Below are 15145 nucleotides of genomic sequence, written 5' to 3'. Positions count from 1 at the left end.
TGCTCTTAGTGCATTCAATAACCGCATGAAATTCATCCTCCTCCTCGCAGCCGCAGATGTTGCATGTGCTGTCCAGTTCCAGAGTCCATTTAAACTTATTCTTCTTTGTTGCTAAAGTATTCGGTACTACTCTCCAACCAAAAATTCTAACCTTGGGGGGAACATTTGTTTTCCAGACGAGATCCCAGATGCTCCGATCGTGCGCCCCACTTGACGACGTTGACGGGCTCTGAGAAACTTGACCTTGCAAGGAGACTGCCAGTTTGTATGCGCTTCTCACAGAAAAATTCCCATTCTTTTCGTGATGCCAAGCTATACAGTCCTCCATGTTCGACCTTGGGTTGCGAATTTTCCTAATCTCTTCCACATCAAAGTCATGAAAATTCTGTCTAATGAGCTCCATGTTCCATTCTTTACTGTCCTGGTTTATCAGCTGGTTAACCCATCAAAGTCTCGATCTCCTGATAAAAGTGGCAGATTTAAGGCCTTCCTTCCGAGGTAGCCACTGGTCCCTCTGGATCTGGATGCTTTTTCCATTGCCTACCCTCCAAATAATTCCTTGGCAAAAACTGTATCAATGAGATTGCCATTGGGGTAGTACTTGGATTTAATCACTCTAGCACAAAGGCTCTCCGGGTACTGTATTAGTCTCCAACTCTGTTTGGCTAGGAGAGCTAAGTTGAATAGGTGCATGTCTCTGAATCCGATGCCTCCCGCCCGTTTTGGTCGTATCATCTGTTCCCAGGACATCCAGTGCACCTTCCGGTGGCCTTCCTCGTCTCCCCACCAAAAGTCTCGAATCATTTTCTCATATTTCTCACAGAAACCTTTAGAGAAAAGGAATACACCCATGGTATAGCATGGTAGGGCCTGAACCCTAGACTTGACATGCACTTCTTTTGCGGCATATGACATGAACTTATCGGAGGCATCGTTACATCTTTTCCTGAATTTATCCATGATAGGTTGGAAGTTCTTGTCCTTCATTCTGCCCTCCGGAGTGGGGAGTCCTAGGTATTTGCTCTCAAAGGATTCTGTCACAACTCCTAGGACCCTCTTTATCTCATCTCTGACGTTTGTAGGGCAGTGATCACTGAATAGGAGAGAGCACTTGCTCTCACTTAATAGCTGCCCTGTGCACTTTTGGAAAGTGTGCAACACCTTCTTCATCGTCTTAGCTTGATCCACCGTAGCCTTGAAAAAGATCAGGCTATAGTCCGCAAAAAGGAGGTTATATATGCCTGGGCTATTTCTTGCTATTTTGATGGGTGTTAGTCTTGTCTCCTCTATCTCCTTATTCATGAGCATAACCAGGACGTCTGCCACAAACAGGAAAAGGTAAGGGCTGAGAGGATCTCCTTGCCGCAATCCTCATGAGGGAATGAAGGGGTCCAGAAGCTCACCATTAAACCGTACCGAGTATCTCACAGACCTCACACACATCATGACCCATGCGATCCATTTTTGGTTGAAGCCAGTCTTTTCTAGCGCTCCTTCAAGGAAGTTCCAGTCCACCCTATCGTACGCCTTTGCCAAATTCAACTTATATGCACAATGGGTGTTGTGGATGTTTCTGATGTGTTGAATTTTGTGGAAACACTCAAACGCGATGGTGGTGTTATCTGTGATCATGCGTCCCGGGATGAAGGCACTCTGGGTTTCAGAGATTATCTCATCCAGGAGAGGCTGGAGTCGGTTCACCAGACATTTTGAAATTACCTTGTAGATGACGTTGCAAAGGCTGATGGGTCGATAATCTCTCAGTGACTGCAGGTTATTTCCTTTAGGGATGAGTACTAACACTGTATCATTTACTCCTTATGGCAGGATCCCGTCATTGAAGAAGCTTAAGACTCCCTTTATCACATCCTCTTTCATCACCCCCCAATTTTGCTGGAAGAAACGTGCCAGAAAACCATCCGGCCCGGGCGGCTTAAGCGGCCCAATCTGAAACAGTGAGTCACTGATTTCCTCTGATGAAAAGGGTTTTTTCAATGCTCTGTTCATGTCCTCAGTTATGCTCCGTTTGATTAGGTTTAACAGCTCGCCCGGAACCACAATGTCCTCTCTTTTATACAGTTCTTTAAAGAAATCCTTTGTTGACACGTGCAAGCCCTCTCTATCCTCAACCCACATACCCTCTTGGTTCTTCAGTTTTGTTATTTCATTCTTCTTCTTCCTCCAGATTGCTTTCCATTGGAACCACTTGGTATTTCCGTCCCCTTCTCGCAAGTACGTGGCTCTTGATCTCTGCCTCCACATTAGTTCCTCCCTGAAGAGCAGTTCGTCGAGTTCCGCCGAGAGCCGCTTGATTTCTCCCAGATTTGCTGCTGCATGAGGGTAGTTCCATAGAACGCTTAATCTCTTCCTAATCTTAGTCGTTTTCTTTATAATGGAGCCAAAATCTCTGTCAGCCCAACCCTTTAGCACTTGCTCCATATTATTCAGTTTACTGCACACATCTTCCAGGTTGCTAGCTGGGACTGTCCGCCCCCACCCCTCCGCGATCGTTGGTGACAGGGACGCTGGACGCTCCCACATATGCTCATATCGGAAAGGTCGCTGCCCCTTGCATCCTTTTTGCCTCCAGACTTTGTGCGTGCCCACGTGCAGCAGCACCGGCAGATGATCTGATCGAGATGAACATATGTGTTCGATGTAAGCATCTTTAAAGTGATCTGACCAACTCGGGGACGCCACCCCTCTGTCTAGCCTTGCCTTCACGTTGCTATGGCCATCATGTTTGTTATTGTATGTCCAAACTGGTCCCTTAAACCCCGGGTCAAAGAGGCCACATTGTCTTGTTGAAATCACCTATCATCATCCAGGGAGCGCTGGAGTTGGGTTTTATTTTGTGCATCAGCTCCCACATGTTATGTCTTAGATGAGCTTTCGGTTCACCGTAGACAAAAGTACCTCGCCACTGCATTTCATTTGGATTCAAACGAATTAACACGTTGATGTACCTCGGGCTAACGGCAAGCTTTATTACTTCCACACTTTCATCATAGAAGAGCGCGATACCAGCACTTTTGCCAATGCTAGGCTGCGCAATACAGTGTTTGAGGCCTAGCCTCCATCTCAACTTATTAGCATACGAGGTGCTTTACCGAGTTTCAGAGTGGAACACAAGCTTGGGCTTGTAGGTATGCACAAGGCATACAAGTTTCTGAACTGTCCGGGGCTGCCCAAGACCCTGGCAGTTCGAGCTTAGGACCATCATGGCTCCTGACGGGTGCCGCCATTAGCACCCGTCAGTTTGCCGGTAGCCCCTGGACCGGTCGCTTCCATGCCTCCTGAGCCCTCCATGCCATTGCCCTCTCCCTCTGTACCAGTTCCTCTCTTCTTCTTAATCTTGTCATCCATCTTCAGGTTGGTGTCTTCCTCCCCTACTTTCCCATTGCCTGCGCCTCTATCTCCCCTTTTCCCAAGTACTGATCCTTGCCCTCCGCTAGCCTTCCCCCTGGGATCCGTTTCACCTGCAGGGTCTCAACATCTTTTGCTTTACCTATCGGTCCACCACCTATAGCTTCATACACTGTTGGCTCACTTTTGTTTGCCTTCAACTCCCCTTTTTCCTTCTAGCTGCTCTGTTCGTCCCTCTCGGCCACAGTTCTTTGCTTCAAGCCAGTAGTTTCAGTGGTCGGTGTCCCAGCTGGATCGGCGACGGTGTAGACTGCTGCATCTTCTCCTGTGTTTGCCTTTTCTCCACGGCCATCCACTGCCCTGCTTCCCGGAGCTGCTATGACTCCACCATCTGCATCGCCCCTCCCACTCCTTGTGTCTAGTTCGGTCCATAGCATGGATGGGAACCAAAACCCGGAGGGAAATCAAGTTCTGACTCCACGCACCCCTTACTAGCTGCTACACAAACCTGAGAAGGGTGCTGAGGATTAGGAGGGTATGAGTTGTTGTCAGTCTCTTGTCATCTGAACCATCCACCGCCCCAGTCCGGGCAGTCATCTCCAGGTTCTGGGTGCCGCTAGCAGCGCCGCCCGAGCACCCATCCTCTCCGCTGCCCGAGTCCAGCTTGATGCTGCTGACTGCTGCTATAGCAGCCTGAACCAATGGGTCTGCCAGCACCTTCTCCGTAACTCTGCCATACCTCTCTGGAGCCTTCTTCAGTAAGATCATCTTTGCTGCCCCCTATTCTCTGGCTCAAAGTGCAGGAACCGGCAAGCACTACTCGTATCCGGGACGCTGACCCCTCCTCCCATGCTACTTCTTTTAAATGGAGATGCGCGTAATGCCGCCGAGAATCTCATCTCTTGGAGATCCTCTGGAAGCTTACAGTCGCGCTGCCCCTGCCCTAGATGGCCAGATGCAGTACAAAACCTAGGGAGCCTCTCATACATTACATTCAATATATACAATTTTCCCTCAGCATTATCATAAGTCTCTAACTTATTTCTAATGGGTTCTTACAGTCGCGCTGCCCCTGCCCTAGATGGCCAGATGCAGTACAAAACCTAGGGAGCCTCTCATACATTACATTCAATATATACAATTTTCCCTCAGCATTATCATAAGTCTCTAACTTATTTCTAATGGGTTCATCTACGTCATGGTTGACGCGGACACGCATGTAGTTGCCCCAAATTCTGCCTTCGTTGTCTGCATCGACTTCCAGGACTTCACCAAGCTCGGCGCCGAGGGCTCTAGCCACCGACTCGAAGAGCATGATCGGGGGAGCGTCGTAGGTGCGCGCCCACATAGGCATGTGGGCGACCTCCACATCCCCAGGCCTCGCACTTCCGTCCACTGCCACCATGTGGAAGGCATCTCCTTTATGGGTCCATGGCGCATTGTTGAGGATGAACCTGAGATCCCCCTCACGCTCGAATTCGAGGGTGAAGCGGTTGTTCTTGAGTAGGGTGAAACTGAGGCATATAGTAGGACCCCTAACCCTAACTCTAGTCAAACGTGGCTGCTATCGTGGCTGTCCGTGTGCGTGGCGGCCGCGACCGCGGGTGGCGAGGAGGGCCAGAAAGAGAGGCGGGGATGGCGATGGATTACCTGCTGGAGCGGAGGGCGGCGGGGCGGCGGATCGAGGGCGAGGGCGATGGTGCGGCGGATCAAGGGCAGGGGCGACGTGGTGGAGAGCGAGGGCGGCGACGAGTACGTTGAGGACGACGGCGGCAGCGGACGGCAAGTAGGACATCGACGATGACATGGGCAGCGACACGGTGGAGGACGAGGGCGGCGAAGAGAGCGAGATGAGGGAGAGTGAGAGTGAAGTGGGGTAGGGGAGGGGCACACGTGTGCAAATAGTTTTCATCCCGTGCGAGGACAGCGGCAGATGACCCGCCACTGCTAATTTGGGGTGGCGGGCGGCAATCTTTGAGTTGAATTTTGACAGTGCAGAGCTAACCTATATGTGGCGGGCACGATTGGACACCCGCCACAGCTAATATCTGCACACAAAAATTAATCGGTTGCAGTCATTCATCTGCGGCGGGGCCTTTGGCTTGCCTGCCACTGCTGCCTATAACACCAATGGCGGATACATCTACCCGCTCGCCGCCGCAAGCATTCATAGCATAGCCAAGCTCAGCAGTGCTTGTTTTGTGGCGGGTGGTGTATTTCGCCCGCCACTGGTGTGCCTGTAGCTCTGGCGGTTATGTTGTTTTACCCGCCACTGCTACTTCTCTTAACTTGGAGTGGCAGGTGCCTCGTCGCGTTTGTCACTCTTTCGAGTTTATCTATAAGGCTTTTTCTAGTAGTGTCGCAGATGAATGTTTAGACATGATCTTGCCAGAAGCGAAGCGTCATGTTGTGGCTAAGGAAATCGCTTCAAGGAGGAAGAGGAACAATGTGCTCTAGGCGGTTGAAGGTGAAGGACTTGCGTTAGCTAGATTTCAATCCAATGGCTTGTGAAAATCTTAGAAAACAATTTTTTTTCAGGCCACTGAAGAATTTGCGGTTCCAACAATGAATTGCCGTCACAAGGCAAACTATTCATGATCCTTTCTTGCAAGGCCTATTTAGATCACAAGAGTTCAAATTTAACTCGAATAAGCTTGGTGCTAGTTTTCATGCATGATTTTTTTTCATGAACATGACATGACATGAGAAAAGGCTGCATATAAGAGTATATGAGAACAATACGGTGTAACTGGATTTATACAAGATGGTAGCTGACAAACTGTTTAGTAAAGAGAAAAATCGACATTTCAACCTCGAACTAACCACTCGGTTTGACTTACGACATTGGACTACGAAACCGGTCGAAATACGCCTCTAACTAACCACAAGGTTCAAAACTCAACTTTGATCCTGGTTTTGCTACGGTCAACCGGTATTGACTATGTTCACTGTTGACTGGGCACCACCGGGCCAGCTTTGACCCCTTCTATATATATAAGAAAAAAAGAAAAAGAAAAACTCCCTCCTCTCCTTCCCCGTCGAAGCAAGACCAGGGTTGAATTTTGAGCCTCGCGGTTAGCTGGGGGTGTATTCTGACCCTCCGTTTCTTTTTAGTCTGCATATAAGATTTGATCAAAGTTAAACTTTGTAAAGTTTGACCAACTTTATAGGAAAAAATATCAATATCTACATTACTAAAGATATATGGTATGATAATTTCATGATGCATCCAACAATATTGATTTCATATTGTGAATCTCGATATATTTTTCTATAAACTTAGTCAAAGTTAACAAAGTTTGACTTTGACCAAACCTTATATGCAGACTAAAAAGAAACGAAGGAAGTAAATCACAAAGAGAAGAGAACTGCTATACAGACGACATTCACTGACGATTTCAGCATGACACTCCATCTCACACCATCCATTCAAGACGCCAACGTACAGAAAATTGTTGGATTTGGCATCGGCTCAGGATCGTGCAAGCAAATGTTGTTTGTGAAGTAGTTTCGAATCACAAATGAGTTGCCGGTATGACTGTTGACTAACCTGTTGATTGCAGAGCTATACTAGTTCTGTGTGGGCCTGTCTTCTGTAGCCCAAACTAGCTAGCCATGCATGGCGCTGAGTAGAGGAGTGAGCACTGATTCGCTGCTGCACATTGGGACGGCGATCGGAGTCTCCTCCGGCATGACAATGGTGAGGCAGCACCGAACAAGGAGGCTATCGTCCTGCATGGGCGACGTTCTTCTAATTTGCTCTAGATCGTAGAAGAAGTCATCGTTGTCACGGTCGAACGTGTGCGTCATCTTCTGGGACTGGTGGTTCACCACCCCTTTAAGGTCGAAGCTGAACTCCACTGTCATCGGCATCTCACCCTTGGCCATGCGGCCGCGGCCGAGGCACAAGAAGGACCGTCTATGGTGTTTGGGGCAGAATTTGAGGTACCATCTGCTCCCCCCTATGGCGAAGTGCCTGGAGTAGATGCCGTCCCCTTCGGCACGAAGCGCCGCACTGAGCTCGGAGAAGCTGCGAACGATGAGCGTGTAGGACCCGTCCATGGCGACCTGCGGCGGCTCCTGAACCGCGTTGGGTTTGAAAAAGATTCCGAGCAGGCGCGGCCGCTTTGTCGCCAGCTGCTTCTTCTCCAGGGTGCACCTGATGGTGAGTGTGTCGCGGCGGGCGCACATGCACGATGACGCCTCCAGCTCGCACCTGCGAACGTACATGGTCAGCCTGTAGAAACGGTCCTCTTCTTTTTTTTTCGAACCGGGCATGACCCCTTTCCATTTGCAAATGAACGGAAATACAAAGTTCCGAGAACAGCAGGAGGAAAGGAAAGAGGTACAGCGAGTTCGAGCACTGCCAGGAAACCCACTGCGTCCGCTCGTCATCGTAACGAACGCCATGGGGCGAAAACCTAACAGCACTATAGTTCAACCAACACTAATAAGTCTATTACAACCAGGCACCAACGCACAGAAGGCAAAAGTACGAAAAGCTAGAGCTTTGGCCCAGACAAAAGCAAGATCTCGAAGAGCCATGCTTGCGATCATTCTCCCTCGATTGGCCTCCTCACCGCTTCACACATCTTCATCAGCCGCATTGTGCTCGCCCTGACCATCTCCGCCCCGCTCCGCAGCTCCTTGAGACCCTCTTCCTTTTGCAAACCTGCCCAGTACAACAAAAAGGAAACCATGAAGAAAACAATCTCAAAAGAAGTTTTAATCTGTTTATTCTCAAACGTAGCTCGGTTTCAAGCAAGCCAGATCGCCCAACAAACAGCAGCGAGACCCACAGTATAGTACCTTCCTCCAGCAGGGAGGAAAGTATTGCACCAAGAGAAATATTGCCAGTAATTGTTCGGGCATAGGTCAGTTCCCAGAACCATTCCAACACATCTCCAAATTACTCTAGCAACCGGGTAGGTAAAAAATAGATGGTTGGAGGACTCAACCTCATTGCAAAACGAGCACTTGGGGTTCCCAAGCCATCTCTTTTTTTTCATAACTTGCCTAGTAAGAACAGCATCCTGGGACAACTGCCACATAAAGATTTTGATTTTTAGAGGAATTTTGGCCTTCCAAATCCATCTGTAGTGACAGCCACTAAGAGGGTTTTCCAACCATTTATACATTGATTTGGTAGAGAATCTACCATTCCCATTGAGCCCCCAATACACCCGATCCCCATCAGGACTAAGTTGCAGTTTGTTAATGCTGTTTCTCATTTCCTCCCATTGTTTCTGGAGGTCCGGAGTGAGTCTTCTCCTGAAGAAAGTGTTGATTTCCACATTTTTGAACTCAGCAACAGTGCAATCTTGGTTAGTGGAAATATCCAAAAGCAAAGGATATCTCTCCTGGAAAGGGCTTGATCCATTGATGGGGTCTTTCCATACCCTTGTGAGGTTCCCAGATCCCATATTAATTCTCCTGCCAGCCATATAAATATTTTTGATTTTAAGGAGAGCTTTCCAGCACGGCGAATCAGTGAATCTGGGTTGAATCGTAGCCACAGTTTTGTTATTCAAATATCGCGCACGCACAATGTCTTGCCAAAGCCCATTTTTGGTCTCTAATTCCCACCACCACTTGACCATCAAACTAATGTTTTGTTTCCGAAGATCTTTAACTCCCAGGCCTCCTTTCTCTCTTGATCTACAGATTCTGCCCCACCTGACAAGGTGATATCGTTTCTTCTTGTTACACCCTTGCCAAAAGAATTTTCTTCTGTGCTTGTCAAGTTTTTCAACGAAAGTCTTGCTCATTAACCACATAGACATATGATACAGTGAAATTTGTGTCACAACCGAATCCAATAGGGTAAGTCTTCCCCCCATGGAGGCAGCATTGCCAATCCAAGCCTCAAACCTCTTGAGGTATTTAGCCACAATGAAATCCCAGTCTGAGTCTCTAAGGGCAGTGTAGCTAACGGGCATACCAAGGTATTTAAAAGGAAAACTGCCCACATCACAGTTAAACAACTCAGCATAGTTTTTAACAGTGTTGTCATCCCCACCCACGGTAAAGATCTCGCTCTTTTGGTAATTGACTTTAAGCCCAGACATAAGCTCGAAAGTGTAAAGCAGTAACTTCAGGTTCACTGCCTTATCCATATCATGATCCAAACAGATAATAGTATCATCCGCGTATTGGAGCACCGCAACTCCATTTGTAATGAGATCAGGCGCCAGACCCACCAGCATTTTTTCTTTTTGAGCATTAGTGATCATTTTGGCAAGGCAGTCAGCAGCCAGATTAAACAGGAAAGGGGAGTGGGGGTCTCCTTGTCGAACCCCTTTGGCACTCTGGAAATATGGGCCAACCTCATTATTTAGCTTTATACTCACTGTCCCATTAAGCAAGATTTGTTTAATCCACCCACACCAGGTTTCATTGAAACCTCGCAGTTTGTGACATTCTAGGAGAAAATCCCAGTTTATCTTATCATAGGCTTTTTCAAAATCAAGCTTCAGGACGACCCCCACCCTTTTTTTCACATGAGTATAGTTTAAAATCTCATGTAGGGAGAGCACGCCATCCATAATGCTCCTCCCTTTAACAAAAGCATTTTGGGTTGAGCTAATTAACTTGTCAGCATACCTCTCAACACGACAATCCAGCACTTTGGTAATCAACTTATACGGGCATCTCAGGAGACATATAGGCCTAAATTGCTGAATTTTATCAACATCAGTAGTTTTGGGGTAAAAGGGTTATCACTCCATAGTTGAGGCGTTGGACATCAAGTATCCCTTTATGGAAATGCTCAAAAAGCCTCATGATATCTTCTTTAACTATGTCCCAACACACCTGATAAAATTCTACAGGGATGTTATCCGGACGAGGAGCTCTATTATGTGCCATGGACAACAAAGCTTCCTTTACTTCTGTCTCAGTGAACTCACGACACAAATCTGAGTTATCGTCAGCACTAAGTTTTTCCTCATCAGCCCAAGTGTCAGGTCTTAGGTGGAACAAATTACCCGGCTCAGGCCCAAATAGTTTTTTGTAAAAGTCTGTGGCGTGAGCAATTAGCTTATCCGTACCTTCAATTTCAATCCCCCCAGCCTTCAGGGAGTGGATTGTGTTTTTTCTTTTCCGCCCGTTGGCGATTTTATGATAGTAGTCAGTGTTTAGGTCCCCTTTCAAAAGCCAACGCTCATGAAATTGTTGAAGCCAAAAGATCTCCTCATTCACCAGCAGCTCATGTAGTTCAATGCCGACATCCACCTTAATGCCATACAACTCAGGGGACAGGGGACCATTTTCTTCTAGTTCTTCTAGCATGGCCAGTTCCATCCTAAGTTCTTCCTTCCTTTTCTTATCGTGGCCATATTTATCCGAACCCCAACCTTTGAAGTAAGTCTTGAATCTTTTCAGTTTAATGTTCAAGATGTCAATAGGATCAGATGAAAAAACTTTTCTTGCCCAAATCTTAGCAACAGTGGGCAGGAACTTTTCATTTTTGACCCAGGCAAAATTGAAACGAAACTCACGAGGTTTAGGAGCTTCACGCCCTCCCTCCCCACTGGACAGCAGCAGGGGGCTGTGATCTGAAAGTTCCCGGACCAATTTTCTAACAGATACTAACGGAAATAGACTTTCCCAGTCCTCAGACATCAAAATCCGGTCAAGTTTTTCTAGAGTGGGATGGGCTTGGTTGTTAGTCCAGGTATACCTCCCCCCGCTAGTGTGAATCTCTCTAAGGGCCAGGGCATTGATAATAGAGTTAAAGAGATCAGTGGATCTACTGTTACTCATTTTCTTATTCTTCTCATCACAGCTGCGCAGGATATTAAAGTCACCGCCTACAATGTAGGGGACCTTCATATTACTACACATGGAAGCAAGCTCAACTAGGAACTCCTCTTTGTATTCCTCATGAGCAGACCCATAAACTGCCAACAGACCCCAGGTAACTTTCCTCTTCTTGTCACGTATAACCATTGGCAGAATATATTTGCCTTTGCTACAGGAGACGAAATCAAAAGTATCATGTCTCACACCGCCCAGGATGCCCCCAGATTTCCCCATAGATGGAATCCATTCCCAATGGAACAGACCAAAGGGATCAATCCTCCTAATGCATTTAGGAGTAATTTTTTTCTTCATAGTTTCCTGCAACCCAATGAAATCCAGGGAATGGTCACTAATCAAGTCTGAGAGGCAGGTGGCCATTCCTTTCTTGCCTGCCCCTCTACAATTCCAAATGAGACCTCTCATTGGGAACGCTTTTTGTGGAATTGAGATCGAGTAGCCCTGCCAGGAGGCTTTGCAGGGCTACAGATAAGTTCTTCATTGGAGCTATGTTTTTTCTGACTCCTAGTCACAGGTCTAGGTAGCTTAACAGCAGATTTTTTCCTAAGTCTTCTAGTTTTCTTACCAGATGGGACCTGCTCATGTAACATATCTTCCTGATCAAGCCAGGTAAGATTAATAGGGACAGTTTTCCCCAACCCATTAGTAACTAGAATATCATCCCCATTATCAGCATTATTTTCCTTATTCTCATCCATCCTATTATTCTCATCCAGGTTCTCTCTCACCCTCTCCAACTCTCTAAGAACATTAATGCAAGAGAAATCATCATCAGGTATATCCACTCCCATGCAAGCAACTCTACTAAGTAATTCAGTGTTGGAAAGAGTATCAAAAGAGTTACTGCAAGAAATGTGACTATTACCTCCCTGGTCTGGTTTCTGAGCAAGACGAATGGCTTTTGTCTCAATATTCTCCTGCATCCTCTGCACATTGCGCTTGCTGAATTTAATAACCGCTTCAGGAGCAAGGGGAGGGGTGAGGATGAGCTCATCACTGCATTCAGAAGGTGGGAGTTGTACCACGTAGTCACTATTGTCCTTCAGGCCTGAGTCAACGTCACCTTCCACTTCCACAATCTGAGGAGAATTAGAAACCACATCGGCGTATGATAAAGATCGACGAGCTGTAGATGGTGCATTTACCTTCACTTCCTGGTTAACAGATTTTTCCACCAGATCGCAGTTCCCAGCATGTTTTAGAGTTACCATCCAATTGGAGGCCTCCTGATCAGTCTTTTTCATCGCAAGTTCATGCTCTTTAGCCATAGTCTCAATAAGGAGAGAAGAATCAATATCACTATCAGAAGACATGGACGTTTCTTGCTCTTGTGGTGACAGACGACAGGTCTTGCCCCCACGAGCAGATGACTCTCTTTTCTCCCCATTTTTAGGGCTAGATTGATCTCCCTCCAATCCCTGATCATCTCATCTACATTTAGGAGTCTGATCAGTTTTGGTGGAAGCCTCTCTAGCATCCACATGAATGGTCTCCTCACGAACAGGGTTTATCACCAGAATCTCCTCAACTTCAAAAGTGAATTTATAGAAACGGCCCTCCAAGACCCCTTCAGCTGTGGCCGGGAGCTGCTTCACAGATCTGCACCCAATTTTTGCCCTAACTGAAGATGGGCGATTCATAGTGGACATATCCACTTCAAGGGTTATGCCTACAAGCCCGCCCACATAAGCCACAGTTTTCTCACGGCGTTTGTTAGGGGGGATCTTTCCAATTCTCACGCAAGCAACTTCCAGGAGCCCTTCTGAATCAATATCTTCGGACCAAGGGGAAAACTTGACCAAAACACCACATTGCTTCAACTTAATATGTTCCACAAACAGAGCACGATCAACTTCTCTAGGATTAGGCATACGCATCACAAACATCTGAGGAGCGAAAAATTTTGCAGAGCAACGCCATCCCTGCCCCACATACACACTAAGTTCATGCTCTATATCCTTGGTCAGTGCAGCCCCCTCGGTGATGGTGACTACAATGTTGTAAATCCTCTCTCTAGGCTGCCTATCGATACTAAAATCAGGAATGTAGAAGAAACCTTGCCCTTTGCTTTGAAAAGCACACATAGCAGGAGAAAATTCCCAAGGTAAGAACTCAGTGCAAATAACAGATAGATGTCCTTTCTTCTTGCACCGCTCACAAATTGCTTGCAGGCATCTAGCAGTGGGATGCCCAGTCAGATTACAGATCTGACATGGGTGTGGGAAGGGAGCGATGTTACCAGTATGCTCAGGAGGCCCACGCGCCCGAGGTGATGCAGGGATCTTCTCCACCGCGCGCGGCTCGCTTGTGTCTCCATCATCATCTCCCCACCTCCCCTGCCGAGGTGGAGCAGCGTGTTTGTCGCCGGCAGCCTCATCCCACTTCCTGGATCCAGCATCACCAGATCCAGAAGCCTTCTGAGTCGAGGATCCTCCCGAATCCGTCTTGCGCTTCCAGACGTTGTGATCGAAGCCTCGGCCGCGACCCCGGCCCCGATCGAAACGACCAGCCCCCCGACCATGTCTCCCCGCGCCGAAGCCCTCTTCTCTCATGGTGTTCTCCTCACAGATCGGAGTAGGGGTGGGAGAAGATGGAGAACTAACAACTTGAGCAAAGGAACGAGGATCACCCCGGATTTTTCCCTCCCACCAAGAGAAAGAACGAGGAACCCTAGATCGAGGGGGCGACAGCGCGCCCCAGAAGTGGGAGAGGCTCTCGTCGAGATCCAGAATTTGGGAGGAGGGGCGGGGCTCTGTTTTATATGAGTGGAGCACAGGGAAACCCTAGGGTCAAGAGATCCATGGCGGTCCGATCCCCCCCCCCCCGCCCCACGTGTCAAACATCGGGGCCATGGTGACCCGGGCCACGCCCCAAAATCCACGGCCCTCCTGTCAGATGGATGGGATGGCCCCCGCCGCGAGCGCCCGCACCCTTTTGACTTGTGGGCGTCTCCGCCGACGAGCTCGCACCGGCAACCGCCATGATTGGCGCCGGAATCCTGTCACGCACACGAGCAAAATGGCAAGGAAACGCGATGATATCACCGATGTCGAAGGACTCACCCTCCCGGAGGAACCGCGCATCCACCGTCGCCCCACGATCGTCAAGGAGGACGATGCGTAGCGCCTCACGGCGGAGCCAGAGCACGCCGTCGTGCAGCGAGATCTGCCTCGCCGCCACGAGATCCGAAGCGAACCAGACCCGCCACCGCGCATCGCCTGCGCCGTGCAGATCTCCTGTGGAACCCGCACCTCGCGAGCCCCCTGCGCAGGTCGCAATGCCGTGTGTTCCACCAGCGCCGCCTCGATCGCCGGCCGCGCCACCGCGCGAGACGCGGGAGGGGCGTGCCTCTTGAAGAGGCCATGGCGGCAGCGGGGACGCGGTATGGCAGGTGGCGGCGGCCGGCGCGTTGTGAAACGGTCCTCTTCTTGGTCGCTGTCTTTGTGGAACACGGTGTGCTGGCCGGCCGCGTCCAGGATTTCGAGCGAGACGTGGGTGCCGGCGAATGATCTGAGGTGACGATCCAACATGACGCCCACCGAGACGATCAAGACGTTGGCTAGGCCATCCTTGTCGAAACACATGGGCAGAATTTCGACGTTGCAGACGAGGCCGTCGAAGAAGACTTTGCCCACATTCAGCACGCGACGTGACCGCACCAGCTTGGAGTACCACAAGACCGGCAAGTCGTCGCACGTCATCGGCGCCGATCGGCTCGCGGTGCCACCCATTGTCGACGTGCTACCAATTATATATGCTGTGAGGCGATCGAGGATGCCCGCGCACGCGCCAGTATATATATGTAGGCCGGCCGGGGAGGGAATTCGAGACCGGGTCGGGACTGGATCATATCTGTAACCGGATTCTGGTTCCTATGGAGTCCTACAGCAAGTTGGCATGATCACGTCCTTGTGATGGGAACCCGATCATGCATGTTTCGTGTATATATATATAGGGT

The 15145-nt window shown here is 48.8% G+C and overlaps 3 protein-coding genes across 3 annotated transcripts; all 3 read right to left on the bottom strand.

Annotated features, from left to right (window-relative positions):
- Positions 1-4399: 4399 nt before the first annotated feature.
- On the bottom strand, positions 4400-4771 carry LOC147962128 (uncharacterized). The gene has a single exon (XM_087534061.1). The coding sequence runs from the start codon at positions 4769-4771 to the stop codon at positions 4400-4402; it is 372 nt and encodes a 123-aa protein (XP_087390187.1).
- Positions 4772-6975: 2204 nt separating this feature from the next.
- Positions 6976-14918, bottom strand: LOC147962126 (uncharacterized). The gene is made up of 2 exons (XM_087535445.1): positions 14606-14918; positions 6976-7619 (listed from the first exon to the last, which is right to left on the bottom strand). Exons 1-2 carry the CDS (start codon positions 14916-14918, stop codon positions 6976-6978), a joined length of 957 nt encoding a protein of 318 aa, XP_087391571.1.
- LOC147962127 (uncharacterized) lies at positions 7920-14402 on the bottom strand. Its single transcript, XM_087537631.1, has 3 exons — positions 14250-14402; positions 12053-12266; positions 7920-8038 (listed from the first exon to the last, which is right to left on the bottom strand). The coding sequence occupies exons 1-3, from the start codon at positions 14400-14402 to the stop codon at positions 7920-7922; spliced, it is 486 nt and encodes a 161-aa protein (XP_087393757.1).
- Positions 14919-15145: the final 227 nt, after the last annotated feature.

Source organism: Triticum urartu, chromosome 7A (assembly GCF_056163025.1).
Source record: "Triticum urartu cultivar PI428250 chromosome 7A, HENAU_Tu73, whole genome shotgun sequence".
NCBI classification, from domain to species: domain Eukaryota; kingdom Viridiplantae; phylum Streptophyta; class Magnoliopsida; order Poales; family Poaceae; genus Triticum; species Triticum urartu.
This window is presented reverse-complemented; position numbering and strand designations above follow the sequence as displayed.

What these genes read in the sequence shown, in the direction of transcription:
- LOC147962128 (XM_087534061.1), bottom strand. Translation starts at nt 4,771, where the DNA reads ATGGTGGCAGTGGACGGAAGTGCGAGGCCTGGGGATGTGGAGGTCGCC.
- LOC147962127 (XM_087537631.1), bottom strand. Translation starts at nt 14,402, where the DNA reads ATGCGCGGTGGCGGGTCTGGTTCGCTTCGGATCTCGTGGCGGCGAGGC. An exon ending in TGCGCGGTTCCTCCGGGAGG is followed by an intron (nt 12,267 to 14,249) that starts GTGAGTCCTTCG and finishes AATTCTCCTCAG; the next exon opens with ATTGTGGAAGTGGAAGGTGA. An exon ending in TCAGAAACCAGACCAGGGAG is followed by an intron (nt 8,039 to 12,052) that starts GTAATAGTCACA and finishes TGTACTGGGCAG; the next exon opens with GTTTGCAAAAGGAAGAGGGT.
- LOC147962126 (XM_087535445.1), bottom strand. Translation starts at nt 14,918, where the DNA reads ATGGGTGGCACCGCGAGCCGATCGGCGCCGATGACGTGCGACGACTTG. An exon ending in CAGCGACCAAGAAGAGGACC is followed by an intron (nt 7,620 to 14,605) that starts GTTTCACAACGC and finishes AAAAAAAAGAAG; the next exon opens with AGGACCGTTTCTACAGGCTG.